This window comes from Diceros bicornis, chromosome 17, assembly GCF_020826845.1.
Source record: "Diceros bicornis minor isolate mBicDic1 chromosome 17, mDicBic1.mat.cur, whole genome shotgun sequence".
NCBI classification, from domain to species: Eukaryota; Metazoa; Chordata; class Mammalia; order Perissodactyla; family Rhinocerotidae; genus Diceros; species Diceros bicornis.
Window position 1 is genome coordinate 48,017,387 of NC_080756.1, and position 23,512 is coordinate 48,040,898.

The 23,512-nt window shown below is 42.6% G+C and overlaps 1 protein-coding gene across 1 annotated transcript; it reads left to right on the forward strand.

Moving 5' to 3' along the window:
* The first annotated feature begins 16,109 nt into the window (after window positions 1–16,109).
* On the forward strand, window positions 16,110–23,236 carry GPRC5D (G protein-coupled receptor class C group 5 member D). Its single transcript, XM_058557405.1, has 3 exons — window positions 16,110–16,250; window positions 16,979–17,916; window positions 23,130–23,236. Exons 2-3 carry the CDS (start codon window positions 17,022–17,024, stop codon window positions 23,234–23,236), a joined length of 1,002 nt encoding a protein of 333 aa, XP_058413388.1. The 5' UTR covers window positions 16,110–16,250; window positions 16,979–17,021.
* The last annotated feature ends 276 nt before the right edge of the window (window positions 23,237–23,512 follow it).

Below are 23,512 nucleotides of genomic sequence, written 5' to 3' on the forward strand. Positions count from 1 at the left end.
CAGTCTCTTCTGAGGGACAGGCCATACCTGTTTCTGAAGATCAGTGGGAAACGACACCGGCTGTCAGACACCATGCTGGGCGCCGTACATGCACCCCCATGTACTCCATGTACACACTCTACAAGGGAGGTACTGTCGTGATCCCCACACACAGATGAGGGGCTGAGGGTCCCCCAGGCTCACACACTGTGCAGCCACAGGGGCCTTAGGTCATGTCAAGGAGTTTGAATTTTATCCTCAGAAAAATGATGAGTGGCTTTGAGCAGGAACATGATACCATCATGTTTAAGAAGGGAAATTCTGTCCTCAGTGTGGAAAGTGGATTGGAAGGGAATGTGACTGGAGGCAGGGAGACCAGTCACAAGACTCTAAGTAAAAGATGATGGAGGCCTAAACCACGATTCTGGCAGCGGGTTGGGGAGAAGTAGACAGTTTGGAGAGAAATAGGATCAACAGGATGAGATGATCAACAGGTGAGTAAGATAAGGGAGAAGGGCTTAAGTACAACATCCAGGATTTTGGCTTGGGCAGAGGGGTGGATGGGGCTGCCACCATCTGAGTAGGGAGAACAGGTGAGGAGCAGGGTGACTGGGGAGTAGTGTATTTAGGCCCGTGGAGCATCCAAGTGAAGCTATCTCATGGACAGTTGGAAGTATGAGTCTGATGCTAAAAAGAGAAACCTAACCTGGAGATGTATATGTGGATGTCATCAATATATAGATGGGGTGGGGGCCGGCCCGGTGGCGTAGCGGTTAAGCGCACGCGCTTCGCTGCAGCGGCCCGGGGTTCGCAGGTTCGGATCCCGAGCACGCACCGACGCATCGCTTGTCAAGCCATGCTGTGGCGGCGTTCCATATAAAGTAGAGGAAGATGGGCACGGATGTTGTTAGCCCAGGGCCAGTCTTCCTCAGCAAAAATAGGAAGATTGGCATCGGATGTTAGCTCAGAGCTGATCTTCCTCACAAAAAAAAAAAGAAAAGAAAATCTAAAAAAAAAAAAAAAGAGCTCAAAAAATATATAGTTGGGGTGGATGAATTCTGGACTCTCCCAGGAAAAGGCTGTGGAGTAAAGAGAGAAGAGAACCTAGGTGAGAATCCAGAAGAACCCTAATATTTAGAGAAGAACTGAGGAAAAGAGCCTGACAAAGATCCAAAAGACATGGCCAGTGGTATAGGAGGAAAATCAGAAAGGAAGGGTGACCAGCGAGTGTTAAGTCCTGAATGCTCTTGAGTCCATCCCCGCTGGTACCATCCTAGGACACGTCACCACCCTTCTTCCCTGGACTCCTGCAGCGGCCTCCTAACTGGTCTCCACATCTCTACTCTCAAGTCCCTTTGGTCCATTTCTATACAACATCCAGAGGGATGTTTACTTAAAAACTCTCGCTTTGCCCTTAGACTAAAACGCAAACTCCATTTCATGACCTGCCAGGCCTTAAGTGATTTGGCCCCTGACCACTTCTCCAATTCGTTTATTTCCAATCTGACGCTTACTATGCTCCAGCCACAGTGAATTTTACTTCCTTGAACACACTAAGCTCTTTTTTGCCCTTGAACAAGCTGTTATGTCTGCCTGAAACGCTTTTTTTTTTTTTTTAACCTCTTTTTCAAATGGCTGGGTCTTCTCATCCTATGGGTCCTAACTTAATCCCCTCCTCCTCAAAAGGGTCTTCAATGACCCCTCTGTGTAAAGTAGGCCCCCCCATAGTTCTCTATCATAGCATTGTATTTTTGTTTTCCTTCATAATACCACCATTTGTGATATTTGGACTTATCCATTTCCTTCTTTTCTGTCTCTCACACTTGATTATACATTGGATAAGAAGAAGGCCCATACCTGCTTTGTTCTCCATTATATCTCCAGCACCTAGTTCAGAGTCATATATCATTTAGGAATGAATTAAGCTGTAAGTAACAGAAAACTGAACCAAAGTAGTTTAAACTAGAAAGGTTTTATTTTCTCACATAGCAAGAAATCTAGAGATAGGTTGAGTGGCTCAATGCTTACATCTCTGCCCTTTCCTTGCTCTTTCCCTCATGGCTGCAAGATGGCTGGTGTAGCTCCTGCCATCTCATCCGTGTTCAAGGCAGGAAAAAGAATAGAGGAGAAAAGACTGTATCAGTTGCCTCTGTCCCATTGTATGAGGAAACAGAATTTTCCCAGAAGTTTCCCCAGCAGATTTCCACTTTTATATCTAATGGGCCAGAACTGACACACCGAGTCACCCATACCTGCAACAGAGATGGGGAAAGTGTGTGTGTTTGGCTTTCCAGCCTCTATAGTAGGGAGCAGCACCAGAGAATGATACTCACAATGGCTTTGGGGTAGCTAACTACAGGGTTTTCTGCAAGGGGACAGTGAGTGGGCATATTTACCTGGAGTCAAGAGTTGGGAAGGTGAGAAGTGGGAGACACTGGAGAGATGGGCTGAGGCCAGACTGCAGGAGCTCTTAAAGGTTTTACTTCTACATTCTCACTTCTGATGCAATGCGCATGGCCCAGGAGCACTTTGCTGCCTCCCCTCCCAGTGTCTTCTGCTTCCTCCATCTCTCCTGTCTCCCCCTTTCAAAACCGAAAACAGTGGAGCATCGTCAAGATGAAGGAGAGAGTGGTTTTCAGCCCCCTACCCCACAGTGAGGATATAGGGGTGACTAGATGATGGTGATACAGTGAATTAAGAGAGAAGAAGGATAGGAGGCAAGAAAATGAAATGTTTATCCTCATTCTGGATTTAATAATGAAAAACAGAACCCAGAGACCAAGGTTTCTAATTGCCAATCTATGGACTAGTAAAGCAATCTTTTTCCCGGACTCTCACGAGCTCTCTTGTCTCTATCTTTGCCAAAATAGAAGTTGATGAAAAGACCCTCTGGCCCCATCTCACCCTGCCTTTCCCTACAGTCTGGAGTAGAGCAATGGCCAATATTTTAGAATGTTGTATAATTAAGTTGGAAAACAGCAGAGTAAGACAGTAACAAATATCCAAACTATGCTCTAGGTTTAATGCTCAGGATCAGAGCCTTAAGGCGGCAGCCTCTCTGGAACTGCATATATAAGGATGCTCTGCCTTCCGCCAGAAGCCGTCTTTCTGTGGCATTCATATCCTTGTATGTTTTATGAGCACCAGACAGGAAACTTTGTCCTGCGTGTACCACAGGACAACACCACACTCTCCTGCTCCTGTGAGTGCTCCAGGGCCGCCGGCAATTGTGGATGTAAATAGAGTGGAATACTGGGCTGAGCTCAGGGAGTTGGTCATCCCTTGTTTAAGGAAGACCTGCTTCATTTACATTTGGCTTCTCCACTCTTGAGTAATGTTACTTTGATCTTGTGCACAGTTATTAAAGCTTCATAGCATGCCACATCGATGGGTATGTATTTGGTTGAATGCCATGGATTTTGCCTTTGAATTTATCTTCTTGATCAGCTGTAAGATTTTTCTTTAGACGTATTTTTGTTTCTATAGCAACCATCATTCCGTAGAAATTTGGAGACAGACCCAAGCAATATCCACAAATGCAGAATCAAGAATCAATCCGTGTAAGGTGGAAATGACTGAAAGTATGGCAAAAATTGGTGTGGCCCGTGTAAAGCTAGCTCATAAACAAACATCAGGTAAAACTTCAATTAAGTTTTCCTTGGCAATGAATTAATTAGATGCTCATCAAAAAGTCATTTTTATATTTTAATAAATGAGCGAGCCTCTTCTCATATCACGCCTCTTCCTCTCTCCTGGGTTCCTTATCCTCTAGTAGCACAGGATAAATGCTAGTTCCCCTAAGGTGCTCCCCACTTCCCCCCATCCATGCCTTGCCCACACTGCCCCCACACCTAGAACCTCTCTATCCGTCCTCTACCCATCCTTCCAGTCCCCCTCAAGAGTCTTTGAATTCCTCCCTGATCCCTCCAGTTACACCCCTCCTCCTTTGTGATTTATAGTCCCCATGTCACCCCATAGCATAAGGATATGTGCACAATAGATGCTCAGTCTTGTTAATGTAGATTAGTTTGAATTTTTAAAAATAAATGCTATTGATAGCTAACATTTATTGAGCATTCCCCAAGTCCTAGGCACTACGCAGACTCGTTAAAGGAATGACCTTATTTCTTGGACACAACCACCCTATGAGTTAGCCACAGGCACTGTCATCTCTACCCCATTTACAGACAAACTAGGGCAGCTCAGAGAAGTTCATTAACATGTTCCAGGCTACACAGACAGTACCTGACAGAGCCGGAATTGGAACTCAGGCAGTTTAGCTCCAGGACCAAGTTCTACTAAACACTCAGTTCAGTGTCTGGTTTCCTTGTCTGGCAAGAAAGGAAATGAGGCAGAATGTGACTCTACAAGTGAGGACACTGGGTGGATGCTCCCTCCTCCTGTATAATGTATTCTGCAGCTCAGCCAGAGTGGCAATGATATAATCCCTGTGTCCCTAGGGTATATGCCACTGCCTGGAATTTAGATGAACAAACGCGATGAACTTAAAACTCCAGAAACAACCCAGATAGCCAGCAGCAACCTATCTGCCACCTGTCAAATCAGCAGCCCTGTCTGCCTTCTCTCCCTCTCCCTCTGTAGATTAAAATTCAGCTAAAAGAAGTTCTTATGCCACCAATATAAACACAGGACTCTTACCCTTCCTTAAATAATGTCTGTGACATACTTCTGAGTATATAAGGCATGTCTGTAATCGCGTTCTCTCCACTCTCATTTTAGAGTTCTTCCTTACGGGCTACCAGGTTGTGGGTTCATGCAGGGTGCTTGCCATGTGAGCAGAGTGTGTTTTATGAAAGGGAGGGGGGCTAGGGGAGTTGTGGAAGTCGATTTTAATTCCTAAGAGAAGAGGCTTCGTGGTCATTAGAGAACACCATCCTTGAATCCTTCCATCTCTCTGAGGATAAGGTGTCCCGCCTTCCATCCAAGGTTAATCCTGTCATGTGTGCTGGGGGCCATCTCTCTCACTTGCTTAGGATTTCTAGTCTATTTTACTCCGTCCTTGAGATTTCAATCTCTCCCTCTTCCCTGGCTCTTTCCTCTTGACATATAATCATGCTTGCGCTCTCCAATTAAAACAACAACAAAAAACTTCCTTCAATCCTATCCTGCTTTCCAGGTACCATCTCAGTTCTCTCATTTCCTCCACAAATTGCCTTACAAATGACTTTATACACAAAGTGTTCATTTCCTTTCCTCTCGTTCACTCCACTCATAGGCATTTACTTGCTCTGAAATCGATCTTCATTTGCAAAGTCCAGCACGTGCATTTCGGTCTTTATCAGGTCAGACGGCTCCTCTGTGCCATTTGACACTGAGACCTCTCCTCCTCCCTTTCGTTACCCCTTTGGCATCTGTGACCTGTCATTCTCCAGGTGCACCTACCTCAGACTACTCTCCTACTTCCTTCATAGGCTTCTCTCTCCACGCCCAGCCCTTACATGTTGGTGTTCTCCAGGGGGATATACTCTATCCTCGTATTGCCGTATCACGTCCCCCTTCACACTCTCCCAAGATGAGCCCATCAGTGACGATGCAGATCCCGCCCATGGGTTCTGTGACCATTTGTCTCCTGGTGACTCCCAAGTATTCATTTCCATCCCATCTCTCTTCCTGACTTGATTTTTTAATGCATCCCATCTCCTTTCAAAATGTGACCCTCAGGCATGTGGAAGTAAGAAATGGGTCCATTGCAGAGACATGCACTGAATAGTCCCTCTCTTAGTGACACAAAGGCATAAAAAAATGCCTTTGAAATAATCACTTGTACAGAGTCATAAGGAATTGATAAGATCCACCCTCTTTGGCAGATCTCTTTCTGGTAGGAAGGGTGGTGGAAATATTAATTTATTCTTCAAGTTACACATACCTCGGAATGCATAAATCTCAAGTATTTGTCAGCATATCTCACCCATTAGAAATGATTTTCTTGAGTGCTGATATTTAGTATTTCTCATTTTTGTACTCTCAGCACCCAGCAGAATACCAGTACAATAGCAAAAGCTCAGTGTGTGATTGTGAGATGAATAAATGAGTGAATGTGTTTCCCGATTCACTCATCTGCTGAAAGAAAGCTAGGAAATGAGGATGGAGAGGGTAGCCTGTCTCCCTGTATGCCATCCAGCTTGGTACATGTCTATGATGCCAACAGGAACTTGGCACATAATAAAAAGTACAAAAAGGCAGAAATAAATCTATAAGTTCCAGATGCATATATCCAACGACCTACTTGGTATATTCACACAAGTAATTCACAGATATCTCAGACTTGGCATGTCCAGACTGAACTCTTGGTTCAGACTCTTCCATTTCCCAAAACCTTTTCCTCCCTCAATCTTCCTCATCTCTCCAAATAGCACCACCATTCACCTACTTGGTCAAGTCAAAACACTGGAAATCATCCTGAGAAGAGACGAATCTCCCTTATTTGCTAGATGATACTCAGGCCCCCTATATGGGCAGCTGTCATCTGAGATCTGAATGTTCCTCTTGCCAACAAGGCCGTTCCTCTTGCCAACAAGGCCATTCCTCTTGCGAAGTCCCCATTTTAACTTGATCAGTTGGCCAGGTGTTTCTTGTCTCCTCACAACTTCTCTTACAGAAAATGGAGGGGTGGGTGGGGAAGAGTGGGGCCCCTCTCCTGGAGCACAAACCCACAGTGCCTCCAGCCCTGGCCGGCCCAGAGTGAGAGTTTGGGCGACCACATGCACTGTGCTGACCCTCTGCCTCTAAGTCTTCCCTGTTAACCATGCGTTAGCCTCTGCTTGTTGTTTGTGGTATTTGGCTCCACTTTCTGGCTTAACACGTTCTCGATTCCTTCTCATCACTCATTCATTTCACAAATATTTACCGAGCCCCTACCATTTGCCAAGAGCTGTTCTGGGCAATGAGATTTATCAGTGAACAAAACAAAGACCTTGCCCTTGTAGAGTAGGGGATAGAGATAAGAAAAAAAAGACATCATAAATCACTTATTACATTATATTTTAGAAAGTAATAAATGCTATCGCAAAATTAAAAAGTAGAGCAGGACAAGAAAATGGGCAGTGTTAGGGAGTACAGGGTGGGGAGGGTGGTGTGAAGTTTGTACCAGTGTGGTCAGGGAAGGCCTCCTAGAGAACACAGACTTGAAAGCAGTGAGTGAGTTAGCCATGTGAATATCTGGGGAAGTACATTCTAGGCAGAGGAAATGGCCGGTGCAAAGTCCCTAAGACAAGGTGAGCCTGTGTGACTGAGGAACAGGTCAGAGAGGCTGAAACGGCGTGAGCAAAGGATGAGGTCAGAGAGGTAATGAGAAGGGCAAGGTCATTTAAATCCTCAGAGGCCACTTTAAAGACTTTGGCTTTTCCTCTGTATAGAATGGAGAAGGTCATTGCAGGATTTTAAGCAGAAGAGTGACATAATCAAACTCAACTTTTAAAAGGATCCCTCTTGGGCTGGCCCGGTGGCGCAAGCAGTTAAGTGTGCACGCTCCGCTGCGGCGGCCCGGGGTTCACCGGTTCGGATCCTGGGCGCGCACCAATGCACCACTTTTCGGGCCATGCTGTGGCGGCGTCCCATATAAAGTGGAGGAAGATGGGCATGGATGTTAGTCCAGGGCCAGTCTTCTGCAGCAAAAAAGAGGAGGATTGGCAGATGTTAGCTCAGGGCCGATCTTCCTCACAAAAAAATAAATAAATAAAAATAAATAAAAGGATCCGTCTGGCTGCTGTATTGGTTATATACTGTAAGAGGCACAGGGTTGGGGTTGGGGGACAAGAGCAGAAGCAGATGGCCAGTTAGGAGTCTGCTGCAGCAACGCAGACCAGAGATGACGAATGGTGACATTGAAGCGGTGAGAAGTGAGCAGTCTGTATATCTTTTCAAGGTAGAACCAGCAGGATTTCCTGTTAGACCTAATATGGGGCGTGGGAGAAAGAGAAAAGTCAAGATGACTCCAAGATTTTTTATTTGAACCACTAGAAGGATGGATTAACTATAAACTGAGATGTGGAAGGCTGCAGTGGAGCAGGTTTGGGAGTATCAGGAGCCCAGTTTTCCGTCATCTCTGTCTCCCAACTACCAGCGGACAGAGATTCCACTTTCAAAGTGTCTCTTGAATCTTACTGGCTCTCTCCATCACCCCCACCCGACCCTAGGAAACTAATAGCCGCCGTCACGTCTCACCTGGACTCTTGAGATGGCCTCCTGCTTTCTATCCTGATCCTCTCTAATCCATTCTCAAATGCTCGTCTTCCTTAGTAGGTTAGACACTCTGCAGCCAGACTGATCTGTTCACAACACAATCGATCTTCCCTGCTTAATGCCGTGCGGTGGTTTCCTGTTGCATCAGACTCCACTCCCTGGGTCTCAAGTGCCTGTACCATCTGATGCCCGCCTCCTCCTCCACTCTCATCCTTTGCTACTCCCCTCCTTGCTGCAGACACAGTGGCCCTCTTTCAATATCTCACACACACCACACTCGCTGGCACTTTCGGGCTCCTGCTCATTTTGACCTCTCTGCCTGGAATGCTCTTCCTCCCGCTCTGCACGGGTGTGGCTCGCTCTTTCCCACCCTCTGGGGCTCTGCTTAAATGTTGTCTTCTCGGAGCGTCCCTCCTAACCCACCCTAACAGAGGCGCACTCACTCCTTTATTCTTTATCACAGCATCTTTTATAGTACCGTCCACAATCAGTAAAAATATATATTTTTTATTTGCTGTTGTAATGGCTGCTCTCACACTAAACTGTAAGCTCATGGAGGGCGAGAAACATGTCTGTTTTGTTTGCCACTATATCCCTAGCATTTGGTACAAGAAACAGCTATAGATGCTCCATAACGAAGTGCTGGATAAGTGAATAAATGAATTATATTAAATGCGATGCAGTATAAAGGTTAAATACAATAAATAAAATGACATCCATACTCCTTAAAACGCAGGAGCCTGGGACCCTCCTCCTCCTCTCTCACCCATTCGTGCCCCCGCCACACCCACCTACTTGCCATTCCTCACCTCGGCCGTTGTGCGGGCCCTTTCCTCTGTCTGGGCCACTCTTACCCCTCATTCCACAAAGCTTAACTCAGCTTAGACATCTCTTCCTCTGACGGGTCTTCTCTGACCCCGTCTCTGGTGTACCCACAGATCATCTACTGAATACCTCCTGGTGTTTTCATTTCCTGCTTCCCCTCCACCCACGCTGGTCTGTAAGCAACTTGAACACAGGTAATGGGCCCTAAGTCTCCTTAGCTGTGATACCTCAAGCACAAGCACAGTAGTGGCACAAAATAGATGCTCAAAAAAAAGTCATTAGAAGAATAAACAAGCAAATGAATGAATTAATGCCAATAATATATTTCTAGAGAGAAGTTCTAGAAGTAAACAAATGGACTACTTTGATACGTAGACCTAACATTTGATTTTGACATAATAGTTTGCATGTTGATAATTGGGGTATAAAAGCCCTTTAAAATTAGTCGTATTCCTAGGTTAAACAGTCTTCTTTAACCTTTGATATGGTTTATATCATCACTTTGCTTTCAAAACTCTTTAATTCAGCCCAGACCAAATTATCACAAAAATTATTGATGTTTTTCCTTTATGTAAATACACCCACAGGGAAGAGGAAACATTTATTTAAGCTCAGAGAGATCAAGAAACTTGCCCAAGGTCAGAGAGCTGGTTCATAGCTGATATCCAGACGCAAGTCAGAGTGGAGTCCAGTGCCCAACTGACGAGACTAGTAGTTTTCAAACTTTTTTTTTTACCCCAACCCACGGTCAGAAATACATTTTACATATCAACCACACACATACATACTTTAGACAAATGTTTTATGAAATGATATTTCCCATTACTTCCAAAGATAAAGTGAAAGCAAAGCAGAGTTAACATTGCATATTATTTTATTGATATTTATATAGAATATAAAAATCCAAAATAAAAAATACAGAAACAAAAATTTACCCATGATTTTTATTTAATGAACAGATGTGCTTATCTGTTGGTAAATTCATTCCAGTGGACGTGACATGAGGACAGAGCAACATGCACCTCTGGTGCTCTGCTGAACCTGGTCTTTCCCTTTCTAAATCCAATCAAACTTGAAAACCCTAAAAGTTCACCCAAATAGGTTGTTGTGGTTGGTAATATAGTAATACTCTCTATTTAGCACTGGAAATTTTTCTTTAATCTTAATGCAAAGAACAAACATCATGTCCTGTAATCATTCTTCAGCGTGAGAATTAAATGGAATCACTTATTCTGTTCTTTGTTCACCAAGTTTAATTCGATTATCAATTCAGAATTTTGAAAAGCAAATAGATCTTTTATTCAAATGTTTTTCTTTCCAGCTTAAGATTTTCCTCTAAAAAGTAATGATTGTGACTTTGAGAGAAAAGTAATATGTAACAATACCTCTAATTTTATTTCATTCAAACTGATTTTATAATGTTCTCTTCTATGTGTTGCAATAATGTTGGGAACATACAGCAGCTAGAGTTATTTCATTTATAAGGAAAATGTAAAGACTTTGGAATGAACATCCTTTCAACGGAATGCCAGTGCCTCTGGGGTTACCTGATCTATAGGGATGTGTGCATTTGGCTTTCACTAGGCTATTTTAGAACTCTGTAGAAATAAACTAACTTCCAGAAAACTCATAGCAATGCAAATAATTCTTGCATATAGACATGTACATAAATTCTGTTCAGTGAAGATTCAGTTGAACAGCTGGAACAGGAGGATCCATTTCCCAGATGGCTTTTCCATTCCCATGTCTGGTGCTTTAGCAAGAATGGCTGGAAGGCTGGGCTCAGTTGGTGCTGTTGACCAGAGAACATATATGTGGCCTCTTTTGTAGCTTGGAATTCTCAGAGCACAGCAGCTGTGTCTCAGGAGAAAGCATCTGGAAACCAAGTATCCCAAGAGACCAAAGCAGAAGCTGCAAGGCTTATTTTGACCTAGCCTCAGAATTCACACAAATCACTTCCACCACGTTTCATTGGTTACAGCAGAGTCACTAAGGCCAGCCGAGATTCAAGTGTTTGACATGTTAAAACATATCATAGTTTTCTCCCAAAATTATAGTTAGGAATGCCCCAAAATCAGTGAAATATGCACTTTTACTATCCAAATATCATTTCCAAAAATATTTGCCAAATGAGATAGTTTCTCAGTTCAAGAAATCTAAATCTTATTTCTGAGTTTATATATCGTACTTAGCTTAGTATTTTATCTTTAGCAACCAGAAATCCCACCATGTATAGTAGGCGGATATGGTCAGCTCCAACATTTGAGCAAAATATTTCTAAATGTTTTGCTCACTGGAATCTCATTTGATTTCAAAAAAATCCATGAGATTCAAGAAAAATTTCTTTAGGTGCCAAAGCTTTATAATGAATAAACAATGGTTGCTAATCATTTTGAACAATTTCCAATAACTCTGCCATATTTTCTGGTCATATTTGTTGTTCAAGCTTGTAATTCCTTTATGATTTTTCCAGTTTAAATAATATTGAATCAACAATCTCCAACTCAGAATTGGAGACAACAATCTCCAACAAACTACAGCTAGCTCTATTAAATCTCCAACTCAGAGATTATATTTAATCCAGTTATGAGTGAAATTAAATTTAAACAACACAAAAAATCCTCTATAAAAATTGTCTTGTCACTCATATCTGATCTAACTAAAAGTGTTGGCAACTTCCAATATCAGTGCTTTTATCAAGTTGAATCACAAAATATATATCAGACTATAATTCTGTTAAAACATTGCTTCTCTCTGTTCTGAAATAGTACAGATTTGATGAGATATTATGGTATACTAAGAGGTATAATTTTAAATTTATAAGCTGATTTATCATTTTAAATAATATGTATCATCAAAAATAATATGTACCATTCCATACATCCGGAAAAAGTAATTTTTAGTAGCTATGTGATCCATTTTCTTTTTTGCCACCTGATATATTACTAAACAGATGATTGAAAGGCTCTTTCATTAATAGTAGTAGCTGACAACTTAGAAATTATTGGTAAATTTATGTATTCTTCTTTGGAAATATCTGAGAGATTTATTGACAGGATATCATGTTGTTTTCCCAGGTGCATTTTTAATTTTAAAGATTTTAAGTTTTCATCTATAAAAACTTTATTATAGGGCCGGCCCCGTGGCTTAGGGGTTAAGTGCGCACGCTCCGCTACTGGCAGCCCGGGTTCGGATCCCGGGCACGCACTGACGCACTGCTTCTCCGGCCATGCTGAGGCGGCGTCCCACATACAGCAACTAGAAGGATGTGCAACTATGACGTACAACTATCTACTGGGTCTTTGGGGCAAAAAAAAAAGGAGGAGGATTGGCAATAGATGTTAGCTCAGCAACAAAAAAAAGAGGAGGATTAGCATGGATGTTAGCTCAGGGCTGATCTTCCTCACACACACACAAAAAATTTATTACCAATTATACGTCAAGTCTATCATTTTTGTTAAGCTTGTATATTTTATTAAATCACATTTAAATAATCTTCATTATAAGATCCTGCATCTACTTTTTCCTTTCTATAATGCAGTTCAAATAAAATCAAAATTTTTAGTAGTCAACATTTTTCTCAATAGTATCATATTTATACTTCCAGATCCAGCAGTTGAACCAGGACATACCTCTATATTTTTCACATCCTCTGCTCTCTTATAATAATAATAAAGCAACCCAAAATAAGAGCAATATATACTAGTTCAATTAAAATGTTATAATAGCCACAAAATGGAAAAAAATGTCAGATAACTTCCTTTCCAAAAAATACCCTGAACATTCATTAATAATACTCGGTTGAGAGTGTTGACAACATGCTGACCCAGATTAAACACTGGGATTCTTCACAACTAACTGCACATTATATTAATACACAATTAAACTGTACAGTGTTAACATCCTGATATAATACTGATCAAGTTAACCATCACATACAAGAAAATCAATGAGATGCCCAGGGCCAGCGAGATAATTTGCAGGGCCTGGTGCAAAATGAAAATGTGGACGTGGTTAACTCAATACCCCCTTTCCAAGGGCCGACCACCCCAACCCATGGTGGACAGGTGACCCCGAGTAAAGTGTGGCAGCAGTCACGGGCCAGAAGCAGAAACGGGGAAGCCAGGCAACCCAGGGCACCAAGGAGTGGCATGAAATGGGCAGCTGAGAACCTGTCTCAGGGAGGCAGGGATGCAATGAAAGGCAGAATGGCACATGAGCCAAGGCACATGCCCCATTGTCCCATCTGACTCCACTCACAAAACGCATATTCAAGGATAAAATTATTAAGAATTTCAAGATGGTAACCACAGAGCATTAAACTCCAAGCACAGGACACTTCTGAGTGGAGCGCCCTGAACAACCGCACTGGTTACACCCCTATGAAACCAGCGCTGGAGACGCCAGTGAGCAAAAAGTGCAAATGATTCATCGGTGGCCGACGCATCCCCCCCACACAGCCAGGCCTCTCACGGCCAGTCGTGACAGCTGCAGGATTAGTTGCAGGATGAAGAATGTCTGATGCACTGTCATAATCTATCTTCTTTTTCTTTCTGGTTATGACCCACATGTCATGTCTAAGGGCTTGTCTCTTTCAGGCCTGTTCTCCTGAGGTGGGAAGTGTCAGGAAAGGCAGCCTGGGATGGCAGCAAGAATGACCAGGGCTCAGACAACCTGGCAGTCTCCTCTAAAATTCCACCCCTTGGGTACACCCCTTCATGTCTTTGGGCCTCTGCTTCCTCATTATTAAATTCCTCATGTGATAATGCTGGCTTCCTTAATATTAATTATTAATGAAAGGGTTAGATCATGTGTCCTCTAATATTCCCTCCAGCTCTGTTTCTGGGAGAAGAAAACAATGCAAGCAGGTGTTGGGCAAAAGGCATTTGGCCTCTTGACTGGTTTCAGCTCCATTTTTAATGGACTTGTAACCAATACACTTTGATTCATCAAAGCCATATCTGAGCTCTTTGGCGTGATGTTGCCACATAAAAGCCCAAAGAAATGAGATGTGAGTAATGCAGATGTGTGTAGGCAAAGAGGGCCCTCATTTCCTTAGGGCCTAGCAGTAGATGTGTTAATTCTATAACCCCAGATTTTAAAATAACAATAATTAGTACCTGAAGCAAGTTCTTTTATCTAAGGTGCTCAAAGGGCTTTGTGGTCATTAACCCATTAATTCACCTGCCCCAAGCCATCAGAAGGTCAGGAGGAATCTCCTTAGAAGACAAGCACTCCAGAAACCTCAATTTCAGAATAGTGAGGAATGACCGTGACTAACTAGCTGGAAGGGGGTGGGACGAGGGATGGGGTCACCAAAACAGCCCCCTTGGAAGAATTAAGTGGGAAACCCTTTGTTGTTCTACGACACCAATTTAACCACTCACTAGGCTCTCTGAGTGAATTCTCACGGATGTCACATTTCATCATCTGGAAAATCCCTTTACCCTTAGCTTTGACGGCTTCAGACCACAATTATGCCTAAAGCAAGTAAAGGGGAGGACTCTCTTCCCTAGAATATTCTTCTCTCAAAGAAAAAAAAAAATAGTGTTTTACAGTTAAGGAGCCTCTCAAGATAAAATACCACTTCAAAAAGAATTTGTCTGGGGTTTGTTAAGGTCCTGACTTATTTGTAGGTGGTTTCCTTTAAAAATCATCTGTTGGAAAACCACAGTGCTAAAAAATACCTTCACAAGTCCTGGAATTCTATTGTTGGAATCCTTCAATTCGAAGATCCATGCATCATCTAGGAGGTGCTCTCCTTGAGGCCAGGTGCTTTGGGGGCGTAAACTGTGGAACCTGACCCCTAAGCAGCTATAAATCTAATCAAGGGGATGAGACTAATACAAATAAAATAAAATAAAGTAATAAATTTATTATTATATTTATTAATAAATTAATGCACATTAAATAGGCAGAAAATATGGTTTCCATAATTTTGAACAGCAAAGACACTATGTGTTGTAGAGTTCATGGTGGGAGATGATCCATGAGGGCTAGAGAGATCAGGAAAGGCAGGAAATCTCATAGAGGAGGTAAGATGAGCTAGATCTTAGAGGGAGGGAAAGTGTTTGGGTAGGAAACAGAATCAATGGGAATAGAGCTAAAGGCGATTCAGGTCAGCGACAACATCTAAGCGAAGATGAGCAGGGAGCTTGGTTCTTTGTGAGGCAGTGGGAAAACCAACCTGGCTAAACCACGGGGCCAGGGGACCTGAAAGAAATATGATTGGACGAGAAAGGTACAATCACAGAGTGACTTGAAATCAGACTAACAGGGCTTGATTTGGGGTCTTCAGAAGTCCTCTGTCAAAATGCAAATATCCAGGAAAAGAGCCAAGGAGTAAATTGGGGACAGGGGGTGGGGAGGGGGCCCGCAGTCAGTATAGGCTGCACACTGCAAGGGTGCTCGATTGTATGTCACCATAGGAGAAAAGGAATATGTTATACCAATATCAGCTGGTAACGTTTAATTGTGAGTTCTTCTGTCTTGGGCCCTGGGAATGCCCTGGTGGAATAAGACCCAGAACAAGTGCATCCTGATGGGGGTGAGGAGAGGAAGGAGAGAAGGAAATGATACCAAAGCCTTCGGCAATACCAGGAAGAGCTAGTCCAAGTAGAGGCCCAGATCTGATGGACAGCCAAGGCCTGAGGACTTCCAAAGGAGAGGAAAAGAGAGCAGTAGAGTAGAGAAGACAAATTTCCCCTAATTCACAGTTTTGCCAACCACTGTCACTTTTACGGCCCAGTAAAACTCCTATTCCTTTGTTGAATGGATGCTCTTTGGGAGCTTATGGTCAAAATCAAGATGTGAGAAAGACTCTGGAGATGGCTTTTTAGGGAGTAGGTCAGAAGAATGAAGCATCCTCATGGAATGCCAACTGAGGGCCTCTGGCCGCTCCCTGAAGTCAGTGGAGTATATGGGGCCGAAGCAGTCTTTCCTAAATTCACACCCTCTTCAGGACCTCCTTAAGGCCCAGGTGCCCCTAGTTCGCAGTAGAATGAAAAATAATTATTCTCACCAAAGAGATCTCTATAGAAAAGTTGCTGAGAAATTGGAATAGGTGTGTCTTTCTGACCTTCCGGTTCTTTTTATAGGCGCTGCAGGAACCTGAGTAAGGGCCTCCAGTCCTTCCGCCCATTTGGGGAGCGATTAAAGAAGCTGAGGTTGTCTCCTTCTTACTCACTGGCAGTCACAACCTCGCAGCCACTACAGCCTCAGCCTCCAGCGTGGACACAGAGAAGGTAAGTCAGAATGAAAGGACCATGCCCTCAGCTATAAACCTGGATCACTCAGGCCATCTGGCTTGGGAATAACTGAAGGGGAGTGGAGTTAGGGGTATTCAACTGCAAGGCACTTTTTTCCAAATGAATATGTGAAATTTTTTCCTAGGTAATCTCAGTTTTGATGCTAAACTGTCCAAAAAGTTATTTGGGGGACCATTTTGTATAATTCTTCAATGAACAAATAATAGGTACTTAACAATAACATGTTGCATTGGATTGACTTGAATGAAAAGAAGGAACAGTTATTAGAATTACTAGGAAAAATCCTCTGCCTGTCTCCTTCAAGCAGTGTATCAGTATCTTGAACGATCAAATGATCCATTAATGTTGACAACTTTTGTTCTGGAGCCTGATATAACTGGAATCCCATCAGTCATACAAACATTATCACCCACTCCATTTTATGAAAAAGATTCTGCCTTAGGCTTCAAAAAGCCTGGGTGGAAATTGTGACATGAAGATGGACGAATTATCTGAAGCCGCCAAGTGAAGACTGTTCTGCTTTTCCCAGCAGGATGGAGCTAAGATAGTTTTGAGGATTTGATAGTTTTGAGCTATTTCATTCTTTATGTCCCGGTGTCTTCATTTGGGAATAAGAAACATTATAGTGCCTGCATAGGACTAACCAAGAGGCGTTCTCTTAGGTGGATGCAAAGTCATAAGTCTGTCTCATCTTTTTTCCACAGGGGAACAGAAGACCATTCTTGGGAGGTCTACCTACAAGTTACCATGTATGAAGACTGCGTTGAGTCCACTGGGGACTATTATCTCCTCTGTGACACCAAGGGGACATGGGGCATTGTTCTAGAGTCCCTGGCGGCAATAGGCATAGTGGTTACAATTATGCTACTCTTGGCATTTCTCTTTCTCATGCGAAAGGTTCAAGACTGCAGCCAGTGGAATGTCCTCCCCACCCAGTTCCTCTTCCTCCTGGGTGTGCTGGGGCTCTTTAGCCTTGCTTTTGCCTTCATCATCCAACTCAATCAGCAAACTGCCGCCGTACGCTACTTTCTCTTTGGGGTTCTCTTTGCTCTCTGTTTCTCATGCCTTTTGGCTCATGCCTCCAACCTGGTGAAGCTAGTCCGAGGTAGAGTCTCCTTCTCTTGGACAACAATTCTGTTCATTGCTATTGGTGTCAGCCTGTTGCAGATGATCATTGCCATTGAGTACGTGACCCTCATGATGACCAGAGGTACGATGTGGGTGTGTATGACACCCTATCAGCTCAACGTGGACTTTGTTGTACTCCTGATCTATGTCCTCTTCCTGATGGCCCTCACGTTCTTTGTCTCCAAAGCCACTTTCTGTGGCCCATGTGAGAACTGGAAGCAGCATGGAAGGTTCATCTTCGTCACTGTGCTCATCTCCATCGTTATCTGGGTGGTGTGGATCTCCATGCTCATGAGAGGCAACCCACAGCTCCAGCGGCAGCCCCAGTGGGACGACGCTGTCATCTGCATTGCCCTGGTCACCAATGCCTGGGTCTTCCTGCTGCTGTACATCATACCTGAGCTCTGCATTCTCTACAGGTCGTGTAAGCAGGATTGCCCTGTACAAGGCAATGCCGGCCCAGTCCCAGCCTACCAACGCAGCTTCCGAGTGGAGAACCAGGAGCTCTCAAGAGGTACTTTCCCCAGTGATTCAGGGAGAAGGGAAGCTCTCCTATGGGAGAAACAGGAGAGAAAAAGGGCAATAGGATGAACCATGAGGGAATGGTCAGAATTTAGGTGGGTGACATAATAGTTCAAGCGTGGGGATAAAGAGACCCAGAATCAAGGTTAAACTCTTATGCAAAATCAGTTCTTCTGAAATATAGAGATTTATGGGGAGAGGCCAAGGCAGAAATAAATCAAAGGCCCTAAATAAAGAGGGTGTGGCTCTGAGTGCTCATGCTGGGTAAAGAAAGGCACTCACTAGAAAATGAGTTAACCAGCCCCCAATTAAGCTTGGACCACGCAATGGCGGGGCATATAATGCTCGGTCCAGATGTTTTGCTTGTCAAGTGCAAAAGTCAATCCTGGCAACAGTGATTGACATTTTTTAAATTTATCTCAAAGCTAATTTGTCCAAACAGCATGATAAACTGATTCGCAGGACTCATCACCTCATTAAAGTCACAAAGCTCAATAACTTCTGGATTCCTACTTTTCAAATCATTCACTACTTGAAAGCCTTCAAGGTTTACAAAAAGTGACAGGAAGAGCCATTAAATCAGAATTCTGAGTAAAAGCTCAGATGCATAATCATTAGTAGAAATAAAGCAACTTGCCTATGTGACATTTTCATAATAATTTCTAGGTCAGATTTTTATCTTTATATAAGACTAAGCCACCTGCCTATACATTGTTAAAGAATAAAATATGTTATCCATGACAACAAGGAGGCTTGGACCCCAACAACACGGGGAAATAGTGCCTTATTTCAGTTACCTGGAAATATGTCAAAACTCATTAATTCTTTTCTGAAACACTATTCATAGTTTTACATCAATTTTTGTGTTTTAATAGGCATTTGATTTCTCACAATTTCTTTCTTTTTTTTTTTTTTTTTTTGGTTTTGGTTTTTGTTTCTGTTTCTGTGAGGAAGATCAGCCCTGAGCTAACATCCACACTAATCCTCCTCTTTTTTTTTGCTGAGGAAGACCAGCTCTGAGCTAACATCTATCGCCAATCCTCCTCCTTTTTTTTTTTTTCGCCAAAGCCCCGGTAGATAGTTGTATGTCATAGTTGCACATCCTTCTAGTTGCTGTATGTGGGACGCCGCCTCAGCATGGCCGGAGAAGCGGTGCGTCGGTGCACGCCCGGGATCCGAACCCAGGCCACCAGTACCGGAGCGAGCACACTTAACCGCTAAGCCACCGGGCCGGCCCTCACAATTTATTTCTAATGTGCAAAGATGATGTTATTTTATATATAGTATAGCACACATAATGTTCACCAGGCTCAAAAATTAATAGAAGCTTTCCTTTTAAGTGCATACACTTTTTTGAGCTGTAATCTATGACTAATTACACATTCAAATTAAATTCTGTTCAGATAGATCCATCATTAATTCTTTTCAGCTCAGTTGACTGCGAGTCGGAAATTGACACCATACATTCCTCCTATAACAATTTTTCATTGTTTGTTGATGATGCATCATCAGATTGCTAGGTTTGTGGCAGAATTGCAGAGTCAATCTTTCTCGAAACTACTTGTCATAGTTCTCACCAGAAGACAGGCGAAAACTTCTCGTGTCTGTTTTATTGCTGTTGTATGTTTTCAGGAAACGAAAGTCAGAGAGAGAGAAAGAGACAGAGAAGTTCTTAGAGTTTCATAATAATCCAAAACACAATGGGACTTGTAGTGATCAATATTTCATACCCCAAAAAGATTAGGCAAATGTTTAAATTGTTCTAAGTGTCTTAGTGGAAGTGCAAGGGCTTGCAAAGTACAATGTTTCCTGGTCCTCTCCTCATTACTCGAGGATGGCTAGAAAATCCCTTTCTGAGCAGGATGTGGTCTGCCAGTGATAATCATTGTCAATGTAGTTTGACGTTGTGAGAAGAAATTCATAGTGTAGTAAAGAACATATAGATTGCTCTCCAAAATTCGGCAGAATAACAAGAAACTTAAGCTTAGAGAGCAGAATCAGAATTTAGGTCACCTGGAAAAAGTACAAATATCACAAATTAGAATAAGGATTAAAACTCAATAGAAAGTACAGGATTACACCTAGCTAGAAAAAACATACAAATAGACACAAAATAGATTAAAGCCAGACAAGTATTGTGTAATAAAAATAAGTTTAAAAATCCTAAGTGTTATTGTAGGTCGTGAGCTGACAGTGGGAAAGCAGCTCACCACTATCTTTGTTTTGTTTGCTCAAGAAACACTCCCAGTGCTGTATAAACAGACGTGTGGCCAGCAAGAACAATCAGGCCATTGTACTCAGCGTCGGTCAGTCTCTCACAAGAATACCCATTCCAGTTCTGGGAGCCACTCATGAGAAGTGTGGGGAACTTGGAGAGGCTCAGTGGAAAACCACAAAGATGATTAAACGGCTATAACATCCGACCTTTGTGGAAAAGTTAAGACAATGAAACTGAGATGGTAGTTCTTAATGTGCCTTTCTCATAGACTATTTAAGACTCTCTCTCTAAATTCTGTACTAAAACATGACATTTTGTGCGAGTCCACGAGGCATGCATTTTTCATGTGACTCTTCTGATTAATACTGTTTGTAGCTGTGACTCCAGGCACATAATTGTTTGATTTACCACTGGGTTGTGGGACCAGAATTATTCAGCTAAAAAAAGAGTGAGACAAGAGGAGATTAGCAGGGAATTTCACAAGTATGAAGACCTCTCCAAGAGGCTGTTCTCCTGTTGCTTTCTGTCTCCAACGAAAGACAGTGGGTAGAAATGGACTCAAACCAAAGTATGAAGGATTTAGGTAAAATATGAAAACAAGAGTTGGTAAATACTGAAATAGATCAGCAAAGGGGATTAAGGACTCCATTTCCCTGGAAGTCTTTCAAAAGAAGATTAGACTTTATCTCTCTGAAGTGACTTATGGACTTAATTCCAAGATATTAAAAACATCTGGATGCAGAATGAAAGTGCATTCAGGCATGTTACTACAGGACACCAAACAAATGGATATAAGTATTCTTTGCCCTATGTTATAAATCTGTTCCTAAAAAGCGGTATATTGATTGAAGTTTTAAAATCAGTTGCTCTTTTAACTAAGAATTTTAAATATGATATAATTTGCAGAGATCTTAAACATAGAATACCATCCATGAATCTTTTTTTATGAAGGGAAAACTCCTGTTCTAATTATTGTCTACTTTATCTGTTTTAGATTACTTAGAATACTATTATCTCAAGTTTGCTAAAAGCAACACCCATGTATATTTGAAAATGTGACATTATTGTGGACATTTTCCCATCCAGTGATTGAATGTGTACAGACAAACCTAGCAGGATTCTTTTTGAAGGTATTAAGACAAAAATAATGAGTCTATGCAACGTAAAAATCAGTCAATGACTATAATGATGGTGAATGTGATGTGAACCAAGAGAAAAATGTTCCTGAAAACATAACCCCTTCGAGTTGTTCTCCTTATAGCGAATATCAGCTTTTGCTGAACATAGCCCTTTTTGACAATTCTCAACATTTTTTTCTTCAAGGCACCCACCTTACAAGGAGCAACCCAATTAACTAGTCCCAGGCGGTATAATTTTTGTTTGTTCTTTTGCGGGAACAAACCACAAAACCACTCTTTTTTACCCTTAAGAGCTACAGGTCACAGAGAGAGAACTGGCATGAAGTAAGGAAGAAAACAGTGAGTCTGGGCAGGGTTCGTTTGGTCTGAGGACAGATTAGGCAAGGGCAATGACGTTCAGAAAGGTTCAGGGAGCATGAGACAATTGGGCAGCATGGGGCAGCAGAAAGAGGGCGGGCTGGGGCCTCACGTGCCCTAGCTTTGAGGCTCAGCTCTGCTTCTTAACAAACTTTGAGACCAAACTAAGCTCTTCAACGTCTAGGAGCTCAGGCCCCTTGTCTTTAAATGGTGATTATAATGTCCCCGCCTCCTCCACGTATAAATGTAAGGTCTCACCTACTCAACTCAGACTTCACACCATGAGGTGCTTGCAGGATTTATATAGAGAAAGAAACACTCAGCCTTTTGGTAAATTCATGAACAATAACTAGAGCTGGGGAATTAGGCTTCTCTAATTTATGATCTGGTCTGATGAGAATGTTGGATGAACATGGTTACCAAGGGGCTGAAGTCCTGTTATGCCACCAGGAACAAAGTTAAACCAAGGATTCCGTTCATTCTGCTGTGAAGGAAAGAAGAGCATTTCATGTTTCACAGGATCCAACTTCTCTAAAAAATGCCAGTAAAGGAGGATGTCAGAGCATCAACTATAACTACATCATCAGCACCACCACCAATAATAATATACAAAGGATAGCACTAGTGTTTTCTATATATCATGCCTCATTCCAAGAGCCTTCTATACTGTATATTAATTGATTTAACCTTCAAAACATCCCTATGAAATTGATTTACTCTTATGATCATCACCTCTTTTACCCCCATCAGGAAACAAAGGCAACAAAAGATTAAGGAACTTGGTCCTAGGTCACACAGCTAACAAGTGAGAGAGATGAGCTGTCCTGCTCCAGCGTCTGCGTACCCAACACTACAGCCGCTAAGTGTGAACAAAAAAAGACACAACTATGTCTGTTACCATCAAACATCTGGGCCTTAGGCCCACACACAGCTCCTGTCTTCAGAGAGCTTACAGTCTTGCTGAGGAGACAGACATTAGCGCAATAACCATGTGTGTGATTATTCTACGACAGTATAAAATTGGGGATCTTTTTTATTATGTCCAGTTTTTAAATTGGATCAAAGCTGGTAGAGTATCAAGCCTAAAGAGACTTGAGAGATGATCTAGTTAAGGCCATTTATTTTTTTGTTGAAGACAGTGAGATGCGTAAGGTCACGCAGGTCATGCTGGGAGAGTGAAGACCCTGACCCAGCACTGGCACTCTTTCTCTAGAAAGTCCTGATGAATCTTCAGTCTCTTCAGTTACTTAACACAGATGTGCTTCTCCTGAACACACCAAACACTGTCCATTTACAGCAACCTTCTTCATAAGGTTTAAAAACACTCTTTTTTAAATCATAGAGTTTTTTAAAAAACAGCCTCAGCAGAGAATTCCTTTTTAAAGGGTCAGGAGCCTCCTTTCAAGCCACTGAGTCTTCTCATAGTCCTCATGTGCTGTTTCCAGGTGAATCTCTGACACTAACCCAGCCCTTCCCTCCTTTGGCTTTCAGCCCGAGACAGTGATGGAGCTGAGGAGGATGTAGCATTAACTTCATATGGTACCCCCATTCAGCTGCAGGTAAATGTGCTCGTCTACGTTCACCAAGGAGGGACATAGCAAGCACTTCTTCCTAAGGAGAGCTGTCAGGCTTCGTTTCCGATGGCTTTACTGACCTGAGAGAGGAGAGGCAGGGCAGGGTCATCCCTACAGGCTTGTGGAGCTCGAGCATCCAGATTTAAACCATGCCAGGGCAGTGCAATAAAGACAAGTCATGCCTTTTGCCTCCGCTCAAGCCCCTGCCAATCCCCACTGCCACTGCCATCAATAATATATTCTGATGCAGGTGAATGTCCCCGGAAAGAAAAGGCAGCTTGAAGGGCCACTTTTTGCCTT

What these genes read in the sequence shown, in the direction of transcription:
- GPRC5D (XM_058557405.1), top strand. Translation starts at nt 17,022, where the DNA reads ATGTATGAAGACTGCGTTGAGTCCACTGGGGACTATTATCTCCTCTGT. An exon ending in GAACCAGGAGCTCTCAAGAG is followed by an intron (nt 17,917 to 23,129) that starts GTACTTTCCCCA and finishes TTTGGCTTTCAG; the next exon opens with CCCGAGACAGTGATGGAGCT.